The sequence below is a fragment of the Elgaria multicarinata genome, chromosome 8 (assembly GCF_023053635.1).
Source record: "Elgaria multicarinata webbii isolate HBS135686 ecotype San Diego chromosome 8, rElgMul1.1.pri, whole genome shotgun sequence".
NCBI lineage: Eukaryota > Metazoa > Chordata > Lepidosauria > Squamata > Anguidae > Elgaria > Elgaria multicarinata.
Window position 1 is genome coordinate 65546602 of NC_086178.1, and position 21922 is coordinate 65568523.

General features: G+C 40.5%; 1 protein-coding gene across 2 annotated transcripts in view; it reads left to right on the forward strand.

The window, feature by feature from the left end:
- Positions 1 to 11275, forward strand: part of NHLRC2 (NHL repeat containing 2) — a 37567-nt gene extending 26292 nt beyond the window's left edge. The window contains exons 6-12 of one of the 2 annotated variants that reach the window (XR_010025733.1): positions 94 to 187; positions 612 to 843; positions 1705 to 1827; positions 3628 to 3837; positions 6387 to 6612; positions 7945 to 8970; positions 9270 to 11275. Coding sequence is in view for 1 of the 2 variants with exons in the window: in XM_063132696.1 (XP_062988766.1) it covers positions 94 to 187; positions 612 to 843; positions 1705 to 1827; positions 3628 to 3837; positions 6387 to 6612; positions 7945 to 8201 (1142 nt within the window). In the remaining variant the exon portion in view is untranslated. Of the gene's footprint in view, positions 1 to 93; positions 188 to 611; positions 844 to 1704; positions 1828 to 3627; positions 3838 to 6386; positions 6613 to 7944; positions 9085 to 9269 lie in introns of those variants that run through there. The other variant, XM_063132696.1, reaches the window with a different exon arrangement.
- Positions 11276 to 21922: the final 10647 nt, after the last annotated feature.

The following is a 21922-nucleotide window of genomic DNA, read 5'->3' on the forward strand; positions in this document are numbered from 1 at the left end:
TGAAAAAGTGTTTTTAAACAAAGGAAATGAGAAAATCTTCTAACATGAGCTCATCCACTTTTACTGTGATATTATGTTTTTTTCTAATTTCAGCAACCCATGACGATGGTTTTCTGTGGATTGCCATGGCAGGTACACATCAAATCTGGGCCCTCATGTTGGAATGCGGAAAACTGCCCAAAGGAAGGTAAGCTAGAATGTTAGATCTGTCATAGAAAAAACAAGTCAGTAATTGATAAGCAGAATGTGTAGATCCACTAGAAAATACTTGCTTATCCAAACTATTCACTGAGAAATCCGAACTGTTCTGATTAATGAGCATTTGGACAATAGAAGCTTCTGCTTCCACTAAACCAAATGTATTTTATGTCTGTTTTTCTTGCTTACTATAATTGTGAAAGCATGGATGAAAATAAAAGGGGACAAAACATGTTGTTGTAGTTGTTGTTGTTGTTATTATGCATTGGTAGCAGTTGATGGAGCTCCACAGTTGAGGAAAATGTAAAAAAGCAAGTGTCTTTCCTTTGCTTGTAGGAACGAAGGTGTTTAATGTACACAATGGTATAAAATAGCTAGGTCGGACCCATGAAAATGTCCCCTTTTCCCCTTAGTGATTTAAAGAAAGGAACCTGCCTTCGGTTTGCCGGGAGTGGAAACGAAGAGAACCGAAACAATGCATATCCCCATAAAGCAGGCTTTGCACAGCCTTCCGGACTATCTGTTGCTGCTGAAGAGCCATGGAACTGTCTTTTTGTAGCAGACAGTGAGAGCAGTACTGTGCGAACAATTTCTCTGAAAGATGGAGCGGTGAAACACCTTGTTGGAGGAGAGAGAGACCCAATGGTGAGTTAAATGTATTTTTCCAGTTGGTCCTACTCAAGACCACTTTGGCAAGACTTCCAATAAGGGTACAATGTAGAACCTTGTTTCATATGGCCATTCATGTCTGTAATGTATTGACTAAGTATATGTTATTGGTTACTGTGGTAGTGCTGCCTCACTCCTCCCTGTCATTCAGAAATCTTTATTCTCAGTACAGCTATATTGGCCTGCAGATTTTCACAGAGTTCATAGCCAGCAAGTTGCTATGGATATTCCAAAGCGACAATAAGGAGGAGGAAGAGTCAGAAAATACATTCTACCAAGAATGAGGATTTTGTTCTCCATCTTTTGCCAAGTCACACATTAGGAAAAGTAGCTGAGTTGGCTAATGCACAAACTCATAAACAACCTCGTAGTTTGTTGCAAAGCAACAAAGAGATTTGTTCTTACCATTAGTGATTTTAATCGCAGTATTTTTAAGTTGCCTTAAATACTTTTGGAAAGGAAAGGTATGCATAAATACATTATAAATGAGGGTTGCCCTAAGTCTACTAGTACCCATGGCGACATGGGCTTTACGCTAGTTCAGCAAGAGTAATTCAGCAAGGAGCCTAGTTGACTTCATTAAATTCCACTAATTTAAACATTTATGGTACAATCCTATACATGTCTACTTGGAAGTAAGTCCCATTGTTTTCAATAGAGCTTCTTCCTAAATAAATGTGTATAGGATTGCAGCCTTCCTGCCATTCACCCATGTTGCAAAAACTGCTATATTTTTCAACCTCTTTCTTCTCATTTAAATAAGTAGCTTCCAACATTGACCATATTCATTGATTCTTAAGAAACCTCCTAATTATTATTTTTCCCCTTTGAAAAAAGAATTTATTTGCCTTTGGTGATATTGATGGAGCTGGGATAAATGCAAAGCTGCAGCATCCCTTAGGAGTAGCCTGGGACAAGAAAAGAAGCCTCCTGTATGTTGCAGATTCCTACAATCATAAGGTGGGCTTGCATAATGCATCGTTCTAAGCTATTTGAGCTTCATTTCATTACCATTACTACCAAGTCAGGTTTTAGAATTTTAGTAGAACAAAACTGTTTAGTGGAGTTAAGAAACAAATTATAACTCTTCCTTGTACATTATTATACTTGTTTTATATATTTTCTTGTCAATTTATTTGTGGAAGATACATTTGATTATATACCAGGCACCAATGTACTAGGAATATATACCAATGCGCTCTGGTCACTTTTCTTGGTACTCGCCAAGGTGCCTTACTTCTCCCATTCCTTAAAAAAAAAAGTACTCATTTTGCTGTGAAATAGGTTTCTTTTGGTGCTGAAAATTGTGGGTTCAAAGGAATTGTTTAGTGAGTTGGGCATCCGGCCCCCACGTCTATCTTTTAATCACGCTTTTGGTCAGGTTACTTGCCCTTTGCCACATCTCTCATGGTAGCCATTTTGTGGTGATGCCCAGGACAGTTTCACCAATTGCCAAATGTGCCCACAGCCCCAAAGATTGCCTTACACTGATATATACAGTGCTGGTAAAGTTTCCAAGGCTAAATTCACATATGGTATTATGGCCCCTAATATCAGCACAACCCCATTGCTGGTATGCTGCTCACTGCTGGAAGTCCCATTGAACATCCGGCAGCCAGATATAGCAGGTATAGCAAGTACATTCAAGGAACATAAACCAACCTACCAGTCCTTTTGAAACTCCTTTTCCTGCAGAAATTTCAGTAGCCACTTGAAATCTACATCTCTTCTATAAATGTTCAGTGAAGTGACTTTTTTTCTCTCTGTAACAACACTGAGTAGTTGTTCAAAGAATCCTTCCTATTGCTAATAGATGACACACTAACTCTTATTGGAATATAATGTTTTTATCAAGTGAGAAGTTGTATCCATTATCTACTAGCAAAAGTCACTTATTGTGAGAGGTATGGAAGAGGTGTTGGAAATACGTACAATTCCTCTCTTTGAAGGCAGGTACCCATCATGCAGTTATTCACTTCAATTGTAACAGTGTCCCCAAGTGCAGTGCTTAGTTTTTATATGGTAGTGAATGACTATTATTTATTTATATGGGGAAAAGTAAAGAGCTGTATTTGGAAAGGAGGCACGGACTAAATTTCTAACCTGTCCTTGTGGAGGGGCAGCAGTTTTTCCCCTTCCACCAGACATAGACCCACTGGTTTGTGTAGACAAACCTTTGATTCCATTTCTTGGTTATGCCAGAGTGTGCATAATATATACAATTGTCTTTTGGTGCAATTGTTTACAGATAAGGGGGCATGGTGTGCAGCAGGAAGATAACCAATTTCAGGCTTCAGGACTGTATGTGATACAACAATAAATACAAGCTTGTTGCACTTGTATGTTGTAGATATACACACAAACAACATATATGTTATCTACGTCAGCATTTTGTTTGTATGCATTAAAAACGTGGTGTAAGAAGCAGTCGTTAGGTTAATATCGCTTCACTGCCAGCATACTATCATGGCAATGATCACTACCATGCTAGCCAATCTTAATTAGTACCTGTATGTGCTTTATCTGGTGATAACAGCCTTTCCCCAGCTTTTAATTTTGATTAGTAGTTTGTGTTGTAAACTTCCTGATCAAGCAATCCTTGGGTACAAACTTTTTTCTAGAAATTCTTAAACTAGGAGTTCAAACTCAGTTGCTTTTGATGACTCTTCTTTTACTGTCCAAATTGATATAGCAAAAATTAATACATTGTTTGTTCTCTTTTATGATTTTCAAAGTTTGCTGGATTTTGTTTTTCTCTAGATTAAATTTGTAGATCCCAAAATGAAGAATTGTGCTACATTGGCAGGTACAGGAGAAGCTAGCAATGTCATCGGTTCCAGCTTCACCTCCTCAACTTTTAATGAACCAGGAGGCCTGTGTGTTGAAGATGGAGGACGTTTGCTCTATATTGCAGACACAAATAATCATCAAATTAAAGTGCTAGATTTAGAAACCAAAATTGTTTCACTGGTAAGCCACCTTTATAAAATGTTATATAGTACTTCCTACTCAGGATAAATTATCATAGTTTGGTCATCTTTCATCAGATATCCCAATGCTGGATAGCATGAAACATAGCAGTAAATGCATTCCTATGGTGTTTTATAATGATCTGGCAAACAAAACAGCTTTTATGTTAAGGATATCCTGTTAGGCTTAAAATAAATGTTCCATCTGTTTTAAGAGACTGGAAAGGACTCTTGTGGAGTTGGAGTAAGCTGAGGTACAGAAACTTCAGCTTTCAAACCGTTGTTGAAATTGGATACAGGAGACATGATTAACATCTCATCTTAGTCATACAAGTGGCCTTGAGCACCAAGTGTGGTCTCTGCTCCTCCCCACCATAAAATAGAAATAATAGGCCCTAACTTGCAGGGTCTTGTGAAGAAGACAAATGAGATAAGTATTGTAAAGTACTTTGCACATATTCTAAAAGTCTTCTATTAAATAAATAGCTTCTTTCATCATGAGGCAGAATCCTATAGTGCCACTTCATCTCTATTCATTCTGTTTTGCTAGCGGAATAGACCATCAGTGCAACAGGAACTAGCATTTCCTAAAATAAGCATGAGAAGAAGCAGAAGTGCTCCTTTCCAGAATGGAGGACATCAGCAGAGCTCCCTTCTGTGAGCTCTGCTGACCAGCACTGTTCCAGAAGCTAGTGTTGATTCCCATCCCACCCACCCCAGAAACCACTAATTCCTGTTGTGCTGTGGGTCTATCCTGCTACCACGGGGGTACTATAGAAAACTGCACCACGGTTTTTACTGAGTTAATAAACTCTTGTAGCTGAAGCAGAAGAATATTTCTGTTGTGGGGGATGTATATATTACAGCTGCAACAGTGGAACCTCCTCCAGGCCTTGATACCTCTGCTATCATTACCTTCAAGTCACTGGGTATTGGGTACTTTCTCCTGCCTCAGACAAATACGGGGCAATAATGTGAAATAAGAGACAAAAGATAGGAAGGAGCTAGTCTGTGACAAGCTTCAAAAGTCAACAGGAGAAGCTTATATTGGATTCTGAGGTGAATTGGAAGCCAATGAAGGGATTTCAGGAGTGGAGTGACATGATCAAAGAGATGAGCCAAGAAGGTGATCTTAGCAGCAGAGAACAACGAACTAACATGAGAGGAAGGAAGGCCAGTCAGGAGAAGGTTACAATAGTCCAGCCAAGAAGGGAAAACAGTTCAAAGGAATGTATTCATCACAACAATAACCAGTTAAGTATGACTGTTGTTTCCTCAGGAAAGTCAAGTGAATCCAACACCTTTCTTATTTAATGTCAACTGACATGTAAATACCCACAGAATATAAACACTAGGTCGTTTTAATTGAATTCTGAAGTTGTCACAACTAGAGTGAAATATCTTATATTTTAGGACTAACAGTAAAGGAGGAGGAGGAAGAGTAAAAGTTAAGAGTCCCATAATATTAGTAACATTTTCAGTGCAACGAATAGTAGGTCTCTTATCCTAAACAGTTGGATTTAACAGCTATTGGAGATGAGTATCTATTTAGACTCTAAAGCATGTGCATCTAAACAACTCAGAACTGCCAAGAGAAGTAATATTTATCTGCCCTTTTGTTTGGTATGAAAGCTGACAAATGCACTGGAAAAGTATAAACTATGCCAGATTCTAGAAAATCTCCTTAATAGTAACTCGTAGAAAACATCTTTTGTTTAAAACGTAATGATTCATGTCATTCTAAGAAGTAAAAAAAAATGAGTGATTGATTGAATGGAACACTTGGCCTCACAACAACTAAGACAAGTTGTTTTGCTTTTGTGTTTTTGCATCCATCTGTTATTTAACCAGTTTAGAACTTGATCTTGGAAAGGCCAATGGACTAATCATAGTGTTTACTGAATAGACAAACACGCTTATTCGAGGCAAGTATCTTTTGAATGTGGGAGCTCCTGTTTGCACAAGTCTTCCCCATTCTCTGCAGTGTTAGGATTTCAGCTCTGCATACTTGCCTTCACGGCACACAGGAAGCTACCTCTGACATAGTAATGAACAGGGAGCGGGTGCTTGCCTTGAATTTTGTGTCAACAGCAGAGGGTCTGAGGAATGTAGGTCAGATGGCAACTTTTCATGATTCATTGGCATATATATCCTGAGTTTCTGTGTACAGTTTTTTTTTCATCTTCCCAGGTATGCTAATTTTGGTTGTTGCATATTAAAGGCAGTAGCTGTACCCACTCAGAAGACACTGGGTATAGACTGTCCAAGCAGAAGAAGCCTAATGCAATTAAGGCTGCAATTCTATATCCATTTACCTGGCTGTAAGCCCCATTGAACTGACTAAACTTTTGTAGGATTGCACTGTTAGTAACACATTTAGCTCCTTCATTTATTATTCTATAAGACAAAGCATAGCAATCCTGTTTTCTGATTGAGGAAGTGTGGTTTCTATACTGTAATGGTATCTTATCACTGGAGCTTGCTTTTCCAAAACTTAGAATTTGAAATTATACCTCAACAAATGAATATTATTTTCTCTTCTGTTGATAGCTACCTCTTCTAAAGGCTGACACAGTAGACACTGTTGATAGTCACTGTGTGCAAAAGACTAACATGGCAAATATACCAAAGCTGCCTAAATCTGCTCCAGTTCTTCAGCTACCTTCACTTACTGTAAGCCCTGGCCAAGCACTTCACTTTACACTGAAACTCAGCCTTCCTCCAAATACCAAACTGACTGAAGAAGCACCCAGTTCATGGTTTCTCACATCAGAAGGTAAAGGACCCCAGTTGCTATTTAGAGAAATTATATGCTGAGCCTTGCAATGTTTTGCTTCTTATCCAAGGTAACTGTCACGGTACATTTATTTTGATGACAGAAAGCTCTGTCCAAAAATACAAGACAGTATTGTATACATGATGTCCTAGGCCTCATCTACACCAAGCAGGATATTGCAGTATGAAAGCAGTATATAAAAGGCAGGAGCCACACCAAGCAGGATGTAGCACTATGAAGGTGGTATATGGTCTGTGTCAATGGGCCCCAACAGTTGTCAATGCACTTCAATATTGCTATAAAGCAGTAGTGTGGCTCCTGCCTTTTATATACCACTTTCATACTGCAATATCCTGCTTGGTGTAGATGAGGCCCTAGTTACCTCAAAACATTTGTATTTAAACCTCTAGAATCAGAAATTGACAAAGAGCTTATGTAACTTTTGCATGTGGTGGTTTGTTATATAGATTTGAGGTTAAAGCTCTTAAAAGTGACCTCCGGTTACAGCCAGGTTCTAATCTGATCTTGAGGCAATATCCAGTGGTCTCATTCCACAACTAAAATAGCACTTGTGCAGCTCTGTCTGATCTTTTTGTTGTGCATATGCTTGCTCATTACACTTGTGCAACTGGTTGTGCAAGCACTTGTGCAGCCAGTGGCACAACCACGTGCATGAGATGTGCAATTGCACTTATGCAAAAGTAGGTTTAGTTGGATTCTCCTCTTGCACATAGTTTGAACTCTCGTTTCTGCTACAGAAACATCATTTTCACTAGCAAAATGATGCCGTTGGATACTGCCCTTGAGAATCCTGTCATTTTATCATTTATTTTCCAGAGTTAGAGATAATACTACTTTAAAATAAGTTGGAGGTAGAGGATTGGATCCAAAGGTGCTAATGGAAAGTTCCTCCCACTCACAGAAGGACTGTTTCTGACTTCGTAGAAGAGTGTTAGATGAGAGAAGTGAACCTCAAGCCAAAGAAATATCTGTATTTGCACCAGTTCTTGATAAGACTTCACGCAACCTTGTTCTATAGACTTTTGCATGGACCGCTAGAATGTAGACACTGCAGCTTGTGTTTTCCATATTAACCCTTTCTTATATTGTAACACAACTTGTGGTACATTATGTTGATATGCAACAAGAAGTCTGCTAGCTCTTGTGCAAGCATTCATGGATCAGCACTAATGTATTTCTTCCTTCCTCTCACAGTTGTTTGAATCCATATTTAGTTTACAATAATACCGTTTCAAAAATACTTAATAAAATAAGAATAAATAGCATGCTGTAGTGTAATAAAATCCTAATGGAATTCCCTTTCTATTCTAGGCAGTGAGTGGCTGCTTCATGAACAGAGCACATCTGGAGAAATTGAGGACATTTATAAACAGCCTGTAATCCCATTTCAGATTCCCATGAGCTGCCTATCTGCTGAAGTTGTATTGTCAATCAAAGTGTGCCTCTATTACTGTAGCAAGGACAGCAGTGTCTGTTTGATGAAAGGAATCTCATTCAACCAGCTTTTCCATATAGCCAGTGTAAACCAAGGTAGCACAGCTCCGATAGAGCTCATATATGCATTTTAACTAAACCAAAGCAAAAGGAGACACACCTATATTTTTAACACAAGGAGAAGATACATTTGTCAACTTGTGGGTTGTGCCCCCTTTTACATCTGGTCTTCCAGCAGAGTGCAACAAACTCAGCCATGAATTTCAGTTCCAAGTTTACCTTGAAAGCTTGTGGAAAATATATCTGCTTCATCAGATGAAGTACAAATGCACTATGCTGAATCATGAAAAATGGAATAAAATTCTAGACCTTTATTTCTTTATAGTATGAGCAATACATGATGAAGTGAGTTTGGAACACTGTATGAATAGTGGGATAATCCTAAACAAGGATCAACTGTCCCATCTTGAATGTTCATTCTTAATGCTGTAATGTTTTATAAGATTTTTTTTCTATGTATGGTCAAATCCATACACAAAAGCCTAAGTGTATTTTTCCTCTTGAATTTATAGTTAAAGCACAAAGCATTTTGGTTTTCTGGATTATAAACACTGTGTTTTCCTATTAATATAATGTATTTCTTAAACTGACATCTTAACTGAAAGTACATTAGGCTTATTTTTATAGAAATATATTCTATCATATCAAACTAATATTAATGCCTTATATTAATGGTAGAACAATTTATGAAAGGTCTAGTAGATGTATCAGAGCTTGCTGCGTTATGAAATAGAAAACGTATCTGCGTATCACTGACATCCTGTATTTTTTCCTAACTGCCATGTCCATTCACATATAATGGTGAAATTTCAGAATTTAATAGCTTTAGACTAAAGTTACTGTGTCTTGATATTAAGATTTCTTGTTGAGGTTTTTGACAGTGCTGTGATAAAACCAAAGGGACATTAACCACACTTTACATCTGTGCCAGGCCATATTAAAGTCTATGGAAATATTTCCATTAGCTTTGTAATGCTTTAAAAAAAGAATTATTTAGATCTATATGGTTCTTTGAAGGTCTTGGGCATCATTATCATTGATTTGTTAATAATGCATAAGTTCTTCCAAGTGCCCATTGAAACTGTTCTTCACAGAAGTTATTAGTTGCTGGAATCCATAATGGGTTTAATACAAAACTCCAGTGAAAATAATCTTTCCAATCACCATCCTTACACAAAATAAGAAAGCAACAAATATTAAAACTGAACCAATGCATTTTTAAAAATAAGGTTTTACAAAACAAGCATCTTTTTAAAAGTATATTCGAAGAATATTTACACATGATTTACATCAAAGTGGTATATTTTTCTTTGCAATAGCTAAGTGAATTCATATTTGTATTTAGGAACAGTATGTTGTTTTTAATAGCCTTTCATCTGAACTCGTTCACAACAATATCAAAACCTGGGAATTAAATGGCCAACGTTATTGGTTATAGATTTTGCCTGTTCTACAGCTATCTAAAATGTTTCTGAAGAATTATCAAAAGGGTGTTTGAAGGTGCTCTCCAGATGTTTGGCACTACAACTCCCATAATAACTGGCTAGTGGCCGTGCTGGCTGGGGTTTATGGGAGTTGTAGTGCAAAACGTTTGGATGGCACCAGATTACTCATCCCTGTAATATTACTTATATTACACATGAACATGGTGAAAGGAAAGGTAATAACAGTGGTAGAGCAAATCCTTTCATGTCCTACAGTTTGGGGCTCTGTGTTGAGAGCCATATGGTTTTCCTTTCTCTTTAAGATTACTTGCCAGCATAACTGAGAGTTAAAAGGTCACTCAAATACCCCAAAATAGCAGTATTCCCTCCAGCACTGTATAGAATTTGAATATTTCAGCAACCTCCTAGCATATCATTCAGGTCAGGTTTTGAAACTCTTTTAAGTAAGTTTGTACATGTGACAAAGAAATAATAGACATGGAATTTTCTTTGTTATTTTGGAAGTGTTTTTCAGAGTCAGGAAGAAATGTGCTCTATTCCTGAGCAACAAAACTAGTGAAAGTTATCAGTGAGTTCTTTTTAATAAAGGTATTGCTGTTGTTGTTGCTGTTTTGTAATGCTATCTTAGAATCCAGGAACTAGATCATACATTTTCAGTCAGGACGTTTAAAAATGTTTGTTGTTTGCATAGAACTCTTGGCTGAAAAGGACTGTTCTTTTAACTCAGGAAATTGATGGGATTTCGCCATTCCCTTTGGATAGGATAGTAGAAATGTTTGTTTAACTAATGCCATCAATTAAAAAAGGGGTTTTTGTTTATCAATAGAGGATGTTGAAAAGCAGTATATACTGCATGGCAACATTTAAAATGTTGACAAGTTTTATGTGTGAACTTGTTACTCAATCCCAATTTTTTATTAATCAGCACTAAGGACACTTGTTTGTGGGCCTAGTGTCTGTCTGCCCATTTTTTCATGAGTAAATAAATAATCCAAGAAAGTGATAATTTGAAACAGCAGTTGCACTCCATAAAAATGATAAATGTTGCATAATCTTCTTAACTTTACTTATTTCCATTTAGTGTGTTGGATTGGAATCCAATTTCAGAATACAGAAAAGTATTTCAGAGTAACGGTACCAGTTTCAGAGTATAATTCATTTATTTCTTAATTAAGTACATTTATATCCCTTTCTTGCCACCACAGAACTCAAGGGGTGTGTATGTGGCTTCTTGATCACCTATACAAGCACTGACCAGACCCACACTTATTTAGCTTCAGCAAGGTGGCTACATCATGTGACCTGGGAAACCTTTGAAAAACTAGTTTTAATAGGCTTACAGCACAACTCTCTAACTGTCAACTCAGAAATACGTCCCATTGAGTTCAGTGGGACAAACTCCTACATATGTGGGTATAGGATTGCAGCCTTTATACCATTCACCCACATTGCAGGACGAGCTGTTTTTCAATCCCTTCTGGTTTGAACATGTAGTTTCCAACATTGATTGGTTCTTAGGAAATAAAATTCGTTACATCTTGATTTTAGCAAGGACTGTAGTTTCAAGGCTTGATAAGTTATTCTATTTATTAAATTAATTTCTTTGTTCCTTTGTCTTGACACGCTTGTATCAAATATTACAAAGTTAAGAACTCTAGTCTAGAAGGTCTGTATAGCTGTAATTATTATTTGAGCTTCCTCTTTGTTTTCATAGTGGTTTTATGCATATCGGAATAATTATCCTACTCAAAGACCTAGTACAAAGTGGGGAAAAAGACATTCTTCATCGAGGTCTCTGTGCATCACACCAATGGGCTCTGCGCCCGCGTGGAGACCTCACCGGGAAACTTCTAAAGCTAACGGCGTTTCAGGTGGGGATCCCTCCCCCACGACCAAGTGTGCATGCACCAACGGTCTCCACCTTTACCTCAGTCTCTCCTCAACCGCCATAGTGGTGACCTCTAGAGAGAAGAAAAGGGATATTGTATATAGTTCGGCATTTTTTTATTCAAACTGTTCTAATTTTATTTAAGTTCCTTCTATCTTTATCTGTTATTTCAATTAATTTCTAATCGCGATCATCCGATCGCCCCTTTAGGGGCGTATGGCTCTTAGAAAGCCATTTAGAAAGTGTACGAGTTGTGGCAGTAAGTTGCCTCCTTCGGACAAGCATACTCTTTGCCTCCTATGTTTAGGGGAAAGACATAAAGTAGAGTCTTGCTCAAATTGCCAGGCTTTTTCAAGGCAAATGCGCCGTCACAGATCCAATCGACTTAAAGCAATTTTGTGGAAACAGGCGTTGGAGTCGATCGGTAATAACACTAAGCAAATGGCTAGTGAATCCGCACCTCAAGAAGATCCAGTCACACACGGGTCTGAGTTAACGAGGGGAAATTCCCCAGAGCAACTGAGTTTAATGGAAGGCAACCCGCTTACGCCAGGACGTTCTCTGGCTGTGTCAGCGGCGAAAAAGATCTCAAAAAAGGCTAAGTCGTCTAAAAGACCTGGAGGATCTGGCAAGGAGCCTAAGAAAAAGAAAAGCGGATTGTCTAAAAGAACGAAGGAGGCAAAAGTTAATGAAAGTCATGGAGTGATCACTTGTGATGATTGGACAATTTTACGGCCGATCTCTATATCGACAAGAGTGGTCGATACCGAAGAGCCTGCCTTGCAGGCAGTCGAGGCCGAGGTTATGCATTATGAGAGGCAGTATACGCCCTCGGTGTTGGTGCCTAGGATACCGTTGTTGAGATCTCCGGATCCAAATATGCATCCTCAATTTGAGCAGATTGGCCGGAGGCAGATAATCCCTACAAGTGAACGAGATTTCAGAGAGGTCTCTTCACACGACTACTGTTTTACCCTACCCTGTGCCTGCTTACCCTACCCTGTGCCTGTTTGCATTCTCTTCCCCTCCTTATTGTTTTACTATGATTTTATTAGATTGTAAGCCTATGCGGCAGAGTCTTGCTATTTACTCTTTTACTCTGTACAGCACCATGTACATTGATGGTGCTATATAAATAAATAATAATAATAATAATAATAATAGGTCACCGCAGGTGTCGTGTGACTGGGATAGGAGAGAAGGACGCAGAGGATCGCCAGATTCAAATTTTTCGGCATCTTCAAGAAGGTCTTATACTATGTTATACTACCCGCACAGGGAATATTCGAGATTGCCTCATTATGGTGATAGGCAGTATGAATGTCGACGCCCCTATTCTCCATACTGATCGGAGTGGGGAAGATACGATGCTCCAAGAGAATATTATCAATACAGTCGGCCCTGATATGATGTCCGACAAAGAGTGCCATCGGCAACGATTTCTAGACCTCATTTCTAGAGGCTCATTTTTTATTACAACCACCTCTTCCGCGGAGTGCTTCGGTACCGCCAGCTCAGTTGGTGATTGATACTGTAGCCGGTGTATCAGGAAACCTCTTGATACCGAGAGAGTCCGAAGTACCAAATCAGCACAAAACCAACAGGGTCTCTCAGTCTGAAACGGTTTTGCGTGAGCTAATTCAACCAGCAGTACAGACAGAACATAAAGGTAGACAAATTAGTCAAGACAAGTCCCCGGTGTCACAGGGATATTTGTCGGACTCGACATCGACATCAGATCATATTGCCATGCCGTCACCAAACGCGCATGTGGAAATGCAGGAAGCAATTTCTTCATCCGAGGATTTGGGCCAGTTTGCCGATCAAATTTTGAGGATGGCACAAGCTTTGGGATTAACCACGCAACAAATGGCTGCCCCAGTTCAAGATCCAATGTTTGCTGCTATAACATCGGAGGCGTATAGACCTGTAGCAATTCCAATGTTACCAGCTTTGTTGACAGTAATTAAAAATTCCTGGAAAACTCCCTCTACAATGCCACCAACATCAAAGAGACTTGAAGGTCTGTATAAAGTGCAGGAACATGAAGCAGAATTTCTTTTTCAGCATCCAGCACCAAATTCAATTGTAGTAGAGGCTGCGGTAGGAAAAACTCATAGACAACATTCTGCACCTGTTGACAAGGAGGGCAGAAGGTTGGATGTATTATGTAGGCGATTGTATTCATCGGCATCGATGGGGCTAAAGGTAGCAAACTACCAGGCTGCTATGTCAGGTTATCAATTATTATTATGGGACAAGATGGGCAGCTTAATTGATGACCTACCAGATGAAAAGAAAAATGTAGCAAGAGTACTGCAAAAGGAGGCATTAAAGTTATCTCGACAACAAATTCACACGAGTCGACATCAAGTTGATTGCAATTCAAAGGTGTTGGCTGGATCGATAGCTTTGCGCAGACATGCGTGGCTAAGATCGGCAGGGTTAACACAGGAAGCACGATCATGTATAGAAGATTTGCCGTTTGATGGGCAAGGTTTATTTAATACAAAACCTGATGAGGTACTAGATTCTATTCAGAAGGTGCGCAATACAGCACGTAAGATGGGCTTTGTGCAATATCAACATCAATATCAGGGAAAGCAGAAGCGCTGGTACCGCAATCCTTCAACTTACCAGCCTTATAACCAAGGGCAACAGAATAGGCAGAAACAGCCCTATAGGAAACCATATCAGCAAAACAAATTTAGAGGAAATCAGAGAAAAGATGACACAGCAAATAAGAGGCGTCTTTGACTTGCCCCAAGGAACACAGCCAGTGTTTTTCAGGGACAGACTACACAATTTTATGACCTCATGGACAAAAATAACAAATGACTCTTGGGTGATGTCTATCGTCTCCCGAGGATACAGAATAGAGTTGGATAGCCTACCTCCTCTCGGTACTGTAAAGGTGACCATTCCCTCTGCCGTTTTATTAAAAGAAATTGAAACCTTTCTTCAGAAGGGTGCTATAGAACCGGTGTTACCATTCCAGTTGAGCAGAGGATACTTTTCAAGGTACTTCACAGTACTGAAAAAGGATGGGGGGTTGAGACCAATTTTGGATCTTCGGGGATTGAACGATTACATCACTCCAAAGAAGTTCAGAATGATTTCGTTGCAATCGATCACTCCGCTGCTATCGAAAGACAGTTGGTTCGCGTCCATAGATCTAAAGGACGCTTACTTACATATATCCATTGCACAGAACCACAGGAAATATCTTCGATTTATGGTTGGCAGCATGGCGTTCCAGTTTTGTGTCCTACCTTTCGGGCTATCAACAGCCCCAAGGGTGTTCACAAAATATATGGCAGTAGTTTGCGCCCATTTGCGTCTGAGAGGGATAGAGATTTCCCCGTATATAGACGATTGGCTCCTGGTGGCTACTACGGAGTCCAGCCTAAAGAGATCAGTAGAGACAACGTGCGTAGTTTTGAGAGAGTTGGGGTTATTAATAAACGAGACGAAATCCAAATTAATTCCACAGCGAGAAATAACATTCATAGGGGCACGGCTCGATGCCACGACAGGCAGGTCGTATTTACCCATAGACCGGTGCAAAACTTTATTGTTGCTAACAACGGAAGTTCTTCAGGTAGAAAGGGTTTCAGCATACAACATTCAAAAATTGCTCGGCCTGATGTCAGCTATGACGGCGGTGATCGAGTATGCCCGTCTCAAAATGAGGCCTCTACAAATGTGGTTCATTCATTGCTACGAAATTGATCGCAATGCACGAACGACATATTTTCAGTTGCCAACCGAGGTGAGCAAATCACTGCACTGGTGGACAGTCAAGGAAAATTTATTGAAGGGCATTCCGTTTGCATGTCCTACCCCATCCGGAATCCTGACTACGGATGTGTCGATGTCAGGTTGGGGAGCCCATTGTGGAGAGCTCAGGGCACATGGGATGTGGAATGCTCAAGAGAGAAAGTGCCACATCAACTATTTAGAACTAAAGGCAGTAGAAAAGGCGCTGATAAGTTTCGAGACTTATCTAAGCGAGAAAAGGATTTAAGTAGCGTCAGACAACACAACTGTTGTGGCGTATTTGAACAAACAGGGTGGAACAAAATCTTATCGGTTGCAGCAACTAACAATGCACATCCTGAATTGGTGTATCAACAGGAACATCAGGATTGTGGCTATTCACGTAGCAGGGGCGGAAAATATAATTGCGGACAGGTTGAGCAGGAAGAAGACAGTAACCCACGAATGGGAAATACATGCTTCGGTGCTGACAATCTTGTTTTCACGTTGGGGGATACCAAGGTTGGATCTGTCTGTGACGGAAAGCAACAGAGTTTGCAAAATGTTTTGCAGCAGAGCAGGGAAGGGGATAGGATCGCAAGGCGATGCCTTCCTCTTGAGTTGGACAGGGGGTCTGTTATACATGTTCCCGCCTATCCCGCTAATAACCAGGGTGCTAGCGAAAATATTGAGGGACAAGGCAGACTGTATTCTTCTCACCCCATGGTGGCCAAGGCAGCCATGGTTTGCGCCATTGATAAGGGCATCCAAGAAAGAATACATCAAATTGTCAATGTTCCCGAAATTGTTAACGCAGTGTCAGGGGCAAATACAGCATCCGGAGCTTCATACTTTGCGTATGACAGCGTGGAGAATACGATGTTAAATTGGAGAGACTTTCCGTCTCCAGTGCAGAGAATAATAGATGCGGCTTGTAAGCCATCCACTAAGAGAACTTATGAAACAAAGTGGAAGGTTTTTGAAAAAATTGCAAGTGAAAATGCGTTTATACCGCAGAAGTGCACAATTGAACAACTTTTATTGTTTTCAAATACACTTCATGACAGAGGTTTAAAACTGTCATCAGTTCGTGGTTTTTTAGCGGCAATTTCTTCGTTTTGCCCGAGTTTTGAAGGTTATACTTTATTTTCTCATCCAGTTGTTAAAAAATATTTGAAAGGTTTAAAAAAATTGACTTTTTCAGCAAGGCCGTTTATACCTACCTGGAGTTTGTCAGTGGTGTTGAAAGTTTTGTCAGCAAAGCCCTTTGAACCGTTAGCCACGATTTCACTGCAATTGCTATCGTGGAAGGTGGCATTCTTAATAGCTATTACATCGGCAAGAAGGGCTAGTGAGTTGTGTGCTTTAAGAATAGATCATTCATATCTAGTTTTTCATAAGGACAAGGTGGTTCTTCGTCCTGACTTGTCTTTCCTGCCTAAAGTGGTGTCAGAGTTTCATGTAAACCAGGACATTGTGTTACCAACCTTTTTCAAATCTCCAGCTGCTCCAATGGAATGTATGTTACATACATTAGACATGCAGAGAGCACTGGCTTTCTACAAAGAAAGAACAAGTACCTTTCGCAAGTCTAATAGACTGTTTATTTGTTATGGTGGACAGAGAAAGGGTCAGCCTTTATCGACTCAAAGATTTTCGAAGTTGGGTGACGCAGACTATCCAGTTGTCATACCAAGTGGCTGGGTTAACTTTGTCTGACCCTATAAGAGCACATTCTACTAGAGCAGTAACGACTTCGACAGCCTTTCAAAGAGGTGTTCCAATACCGGAACTCTGCAGGGCAGCAACGTGGTCGACACCATCAACATTCATTCGGCATTATCGTCTGGATGTTCGGGCAAGAGCTGATGCTGGCTTTGGAAGAGCGGTGCTTTCTTCTATATTCCAATGAGACACCTACCCTCCACTGGTGAGTAAGTTTGCTATTCACCCATTGGTGTGATGCACAGAGACCACGATGAAGAAGAACAGGTTGCTTACCTGTAACTGTGGTTCTTTGAGTGGTCATCTGTGCAGTCACACAACCCTCCCTCCATCCCCTCTTCGGTGTCATGTTTACGATTCCGGAGAAGGAGGTTGTTATACCTTCGGTACCTTGAGGACTATGGCGGTCTTCGAGGACTGAGGTAAAGGTGGGGACCGCTGGTGCATGCGCACTTGGTCGTGGGGGAGGGGTCCCCACCTGAAACGCCGTTAGCTTTAGAAGTTTCCCGGTGAGGTCTCCGCGCGGGCGCAGAGCCCATTGGTGTGTCTGCACAGATGACCACTCGAAGAACCACAGTTATAGGTAAGCAACCTGTTCTTTTTCAAATTATGCTTGCCTACCGTACCTATACATGGACACATAAAATTGGCAGTGCAGTGGTACAAATATTTTTCAGAGCACTGCAATAAGGCAAAATCAGGTATCAAAACCATGTGTGTTGCTGTGCTGTATACTGCTGCTGTGCTGTGAATGTGTGTTGCTGTGCTGTATCTCCCCACCACCTACTTTTAACTTCTTTTATCTGGGAAGTCCTTTGCCAAAAAATTGAAGAAATGATACCTATCAGCCTAGTTCAGAGATCATGCAAAACTTAGTTTGGTGTGAAGTGAATAAGCCACAATGAGGCTTGCAGCCATGCGCTCCCATCTCCTCCAGTTTAGTTTAACTTCACGTGTTGTGTCGTCCAAACCTGACAAAATATGTATGGTTTGTTTGAAACAAGCCAACTTCAAATCATGAGTTATGAAGCTGCCTTGTTTAAATAAACCACAGTTAACATTAACAACACTTTAGGGTTCAGTTGACAACACTAAAATGTGGTTAATTGAAATTGGAAGCAAAAGCCTGAGGCTTAAAGTTCATTATACTAAACTATGGTTTAGTTTGCCACCTAAAAGCAACCAATAAGCAACTATCCGTGGTAAAAAAAAAATGCACTAGTTGCTTAAAATCAAATCACTTGCATATTGGAACATCTTTGCTTGTAAATTTGAGGTTTGTCTCTCTTTATTATTTGCATTTATTAACATAGTTGACTGAAGGTGTAGTTTGATGGAACTGCTTCAGCTCTTAGATTATGATAGTGTTATTACAGTATAGTTTCTTAAAAGTAATTTGCATTTAAACTCTTCCAAAGCACCTGGGCTTTGTCAGATAAGTGTCTTAACAGTTAAAATGTAGTTTTGGTGCTATAGTGAAGAAAGTGTAATTGCTTGTTTGCCTTTAATCTGCCTAACTTTCAGATTAAACCAGAGTAATCTGAATCAAAATACACTGACTGAAATAATCAATTAAGATACATCTGTGTTATGATTCTGGATTTTTTTTTAAAAAAATGTGAGCACATATATTACTGGGAAACCTTAAATAGAAAGTGATATTACTGGGAAACCTTAAATGGAAAATTTCAAAAGGCAGCAAATTAGAAAATAGTGTGATTGGATCTCACAATGAACTACATGGACTGTGTTTTGCTGCAATTCATTTGTTTGTAGCATTTCTTTTGATTTTTTTCATGTTTATTCTTTCTGATGTACAACTAAATATTATCTTCTCATCATGACCTAAACACAAACATAATGCAAGTTTGAAAGAATACAATTGGATTCTTTATGTGATGTACTGCATTAAAGGGCTTTACCACCCTGCCTCATTTTCAGCTTTGATGCTGAGAACCATACATTCCTAGGGCACAGACATTCTTTACGTGTAGTGCTTTCTATTTTGCACTTTAAAATGTTCAGATTATAAGGCTATCCACTGTTACTGGCCTATTAATGAGTTGAGAATGCAACATCCCTTTTATCTTGACTTGCATCTTATTATCTGGAATAAATCATGCTTCCTGCAGCTACTACTTTTGGAATATAGAACCTATTTTTCCACACATTTCCAGATTTTATTTTCTCTCGCTTCAAAATGTTTTATGTCTTCGGGCCTTGCTAGACCCGGCCGGATAAGCCGGCCTGGAGGTGGGGCGACGGCGCGCTGACGTAGCGTGCGCCGCCCCGGCTTCCACACGCGGGACGCGCAGGGACGTCGGGATCCCTGCAGCGTCCGCCATTTTTTTTTTAAGTTTAAAGGGGCCACGTGCGGCCCAAAGACTCTGGACTAGGTAAGTCCGTTTTTTAAAAAGAAACGAAGCCCCCCCTCCCTGTCCCTGGCCTTGCCCTGGCGGCGGCGCTTGCCTGCTTGCTCGGGCGGCAGCGCCAGGTGCTCTCTCACCCGCCCTCCCCCCTTGCCATCCCCGATGCCTGCTCTCCCCCCCTCCTGCCGGGTCCGGCCTTCCCCCTGCCACTCTCTTCCCCCCCCCCAGGCCGATGGGCACAGCACTCGTATGAGCGCTGTGCCAAGTCCGTGGCTTTTTGCAGCTACTCGCGAGTAAGTGAGTAGTCGCAAAAAGCCACGGAAGTTTCTAGACGTTCTGCAGCCCTGGCCTCAGGCCGGAGCTGCGGAAAAGGCGCGCCATAAGCGACTTCGCTTATGGCGCGTTAGAGGAGGCTTCAGTGCGGCCTGGGGCCAGATTCCCCTGTGTGTCATGTGGACGCACAGCAGGGAAACTGGCTCTCAAGGCACGCTAAGGCCTCGTCTAGCAAGGCCCTTCCTCTTCCTGTAATTTTTAATACATCTGATAAATTTCTCTAATTCAATTCAAACTTCTTTCAGCTTCTCTCAAAATCAAATGTAGCATTAGCTAATTATTATTATTATTTTGGTTCTCAATGTTTTATTTCTCATTTTTTAGGAATTCCAAGCTCCCCATTTTCCCTCCTACCCACAGCCCCCTCAATCCTAAACTTTGAAGTTTTATATTTTCACTTCGTGCCAATAGCTTCTTACAGTTCGATTGTTAAGGAATAGGGAAAGAAAAATAACAAGAATTCTTTCTCTACCTATTCCATTAAAAATTCCATAATGCAGTTTATTTCCCATATACTGTTGCATGCATTCACCTATCCTCCACTATGATTAGATCACCTGTTTGGAGTAGTAAAACCTGGATTCCAATCTAAAAGCTTGACAGTTAGCCAAGGCCTAACTTCTGTTGAAGCCGGGGGCTGCATTTCAACCCGGGCCAGCAGGAGGACGAGGAAGTAAGTTGTTGCTCCCCCCCCCCGGCCTGGGCCCGCCGCTGCCGCCGCACAAACTGCGGCGGCAGCGACTGCCCCAGGCAAGCCCAACCCCCCACAGACTTCACTTACCTTGTCCGTCGGCGGCAAGCCCGGGTTTCAATTGAGCGCCTTGGCTTCTGGGTGGAGCCGGGGGCTCAATTGAAACCTGGGCCTGCCGCCGATGGACCAGGTAAGTCGCCCCCCAGTCCCCGCCGCCACACCTGGGCCCGCCACCGCACAAACTGCAGTGGCGGCTCCAGGCAAGCCCCCTCCCCAACTTACCTCATCTCAGGGATGAGCGCAGACCACGCTCTCCCTTCTCACCCCTTCCCTCCAGGGAATCTGACGCGCATGCGTTAGCTTATCAGATTCCCCATAGGGAAACATGGGGATTTTAAAAAATTAATAAAAAAATAATGGAATGGTCTTTTGAAAAAAGAAAGGCCATTCCATCAATGGGGAGTATAGGGCAATGCAATCCTACTAATGGATTGCATGGGGAGGCTTCCAATTTGGTGCTATAAGTGCACAAAAAAATGGTCGCCAACCCGGAAGTAAGTCTGATCACTTTGAAACAGACATGCTTCCCCCCTTTTTCTGCTTTAAACTCCCATCCAGCCCTCAATATTTCACCAATCTTCCTGAAACGCACAGGGTATGTAAAACCAGCATTTCTTTCTGGCAGTACTGCGTTACAGAAAGATTGCTGAAATATTTTTCATTTTAGGCAGCTAGGTTGACCCACACCCCAGTAACTCCATTTAACATGGCGGAATGCTCGTTTTACTGACCGTCCTTAACTACAGGGAACACGACTGTGTTCCCTGTAATTAAGTAGCACCGCAAATAGAATAGTGTATGTAGTTGTCGCCATCCAACATTGCAGGCATGGCTATATTTTGTGCTTGGAAGTCCATGATCCAAAACTCAGTGTAGCCTTGGTCAAACCAATCTCTCAGTATTAGCCTAATATACCACATATAGGGCTTATCTTAATGACCTACTTAATCATTGTAAGGATTGCTGAAATGACATATGTGAAACACTTTAAAGTTCTAAAATTAGAATCAACCTCAGAAAAACCTACAGCAAAATAGATAACAGCAAACAAAGCCACAAGTAAACCCGGCAGTATTAAGCAAACTTACAGAGAAGGGCACTTCTAACTATAATGAAGTTGGTGTAAGGGTATTTTATTTTAACTGCATTAATTTTTGAGTTCTGCAGTGCTGTTTTGTCTATCACTTTATATGAATTACCACTTTTTGTCAAAGACAGTTTCCTCAATATGAAATGCAAGTTATCCATATTCTTAAATTGTGTTCCTTTAAAATTCTCATGCTGGACCCACAAGAAGAATTTAGCAGAGAGAGAACTTAGCCAGCATGAACTACAGGAGATTGTCTAGGCACTGCAAAATAGGGTAGTGGGTTGAAATGCTGAACATGGAATTTTAATACTTGGATTCGGTATTTTAGCTAAAATGCAGCTATTTTAATTTCATGGTTTCCTGCATTATAACAATTTATAAAATTTGTGATTAGTCAAAAATGCATCAATTGAATCATTTTAAATTCAAACCTGA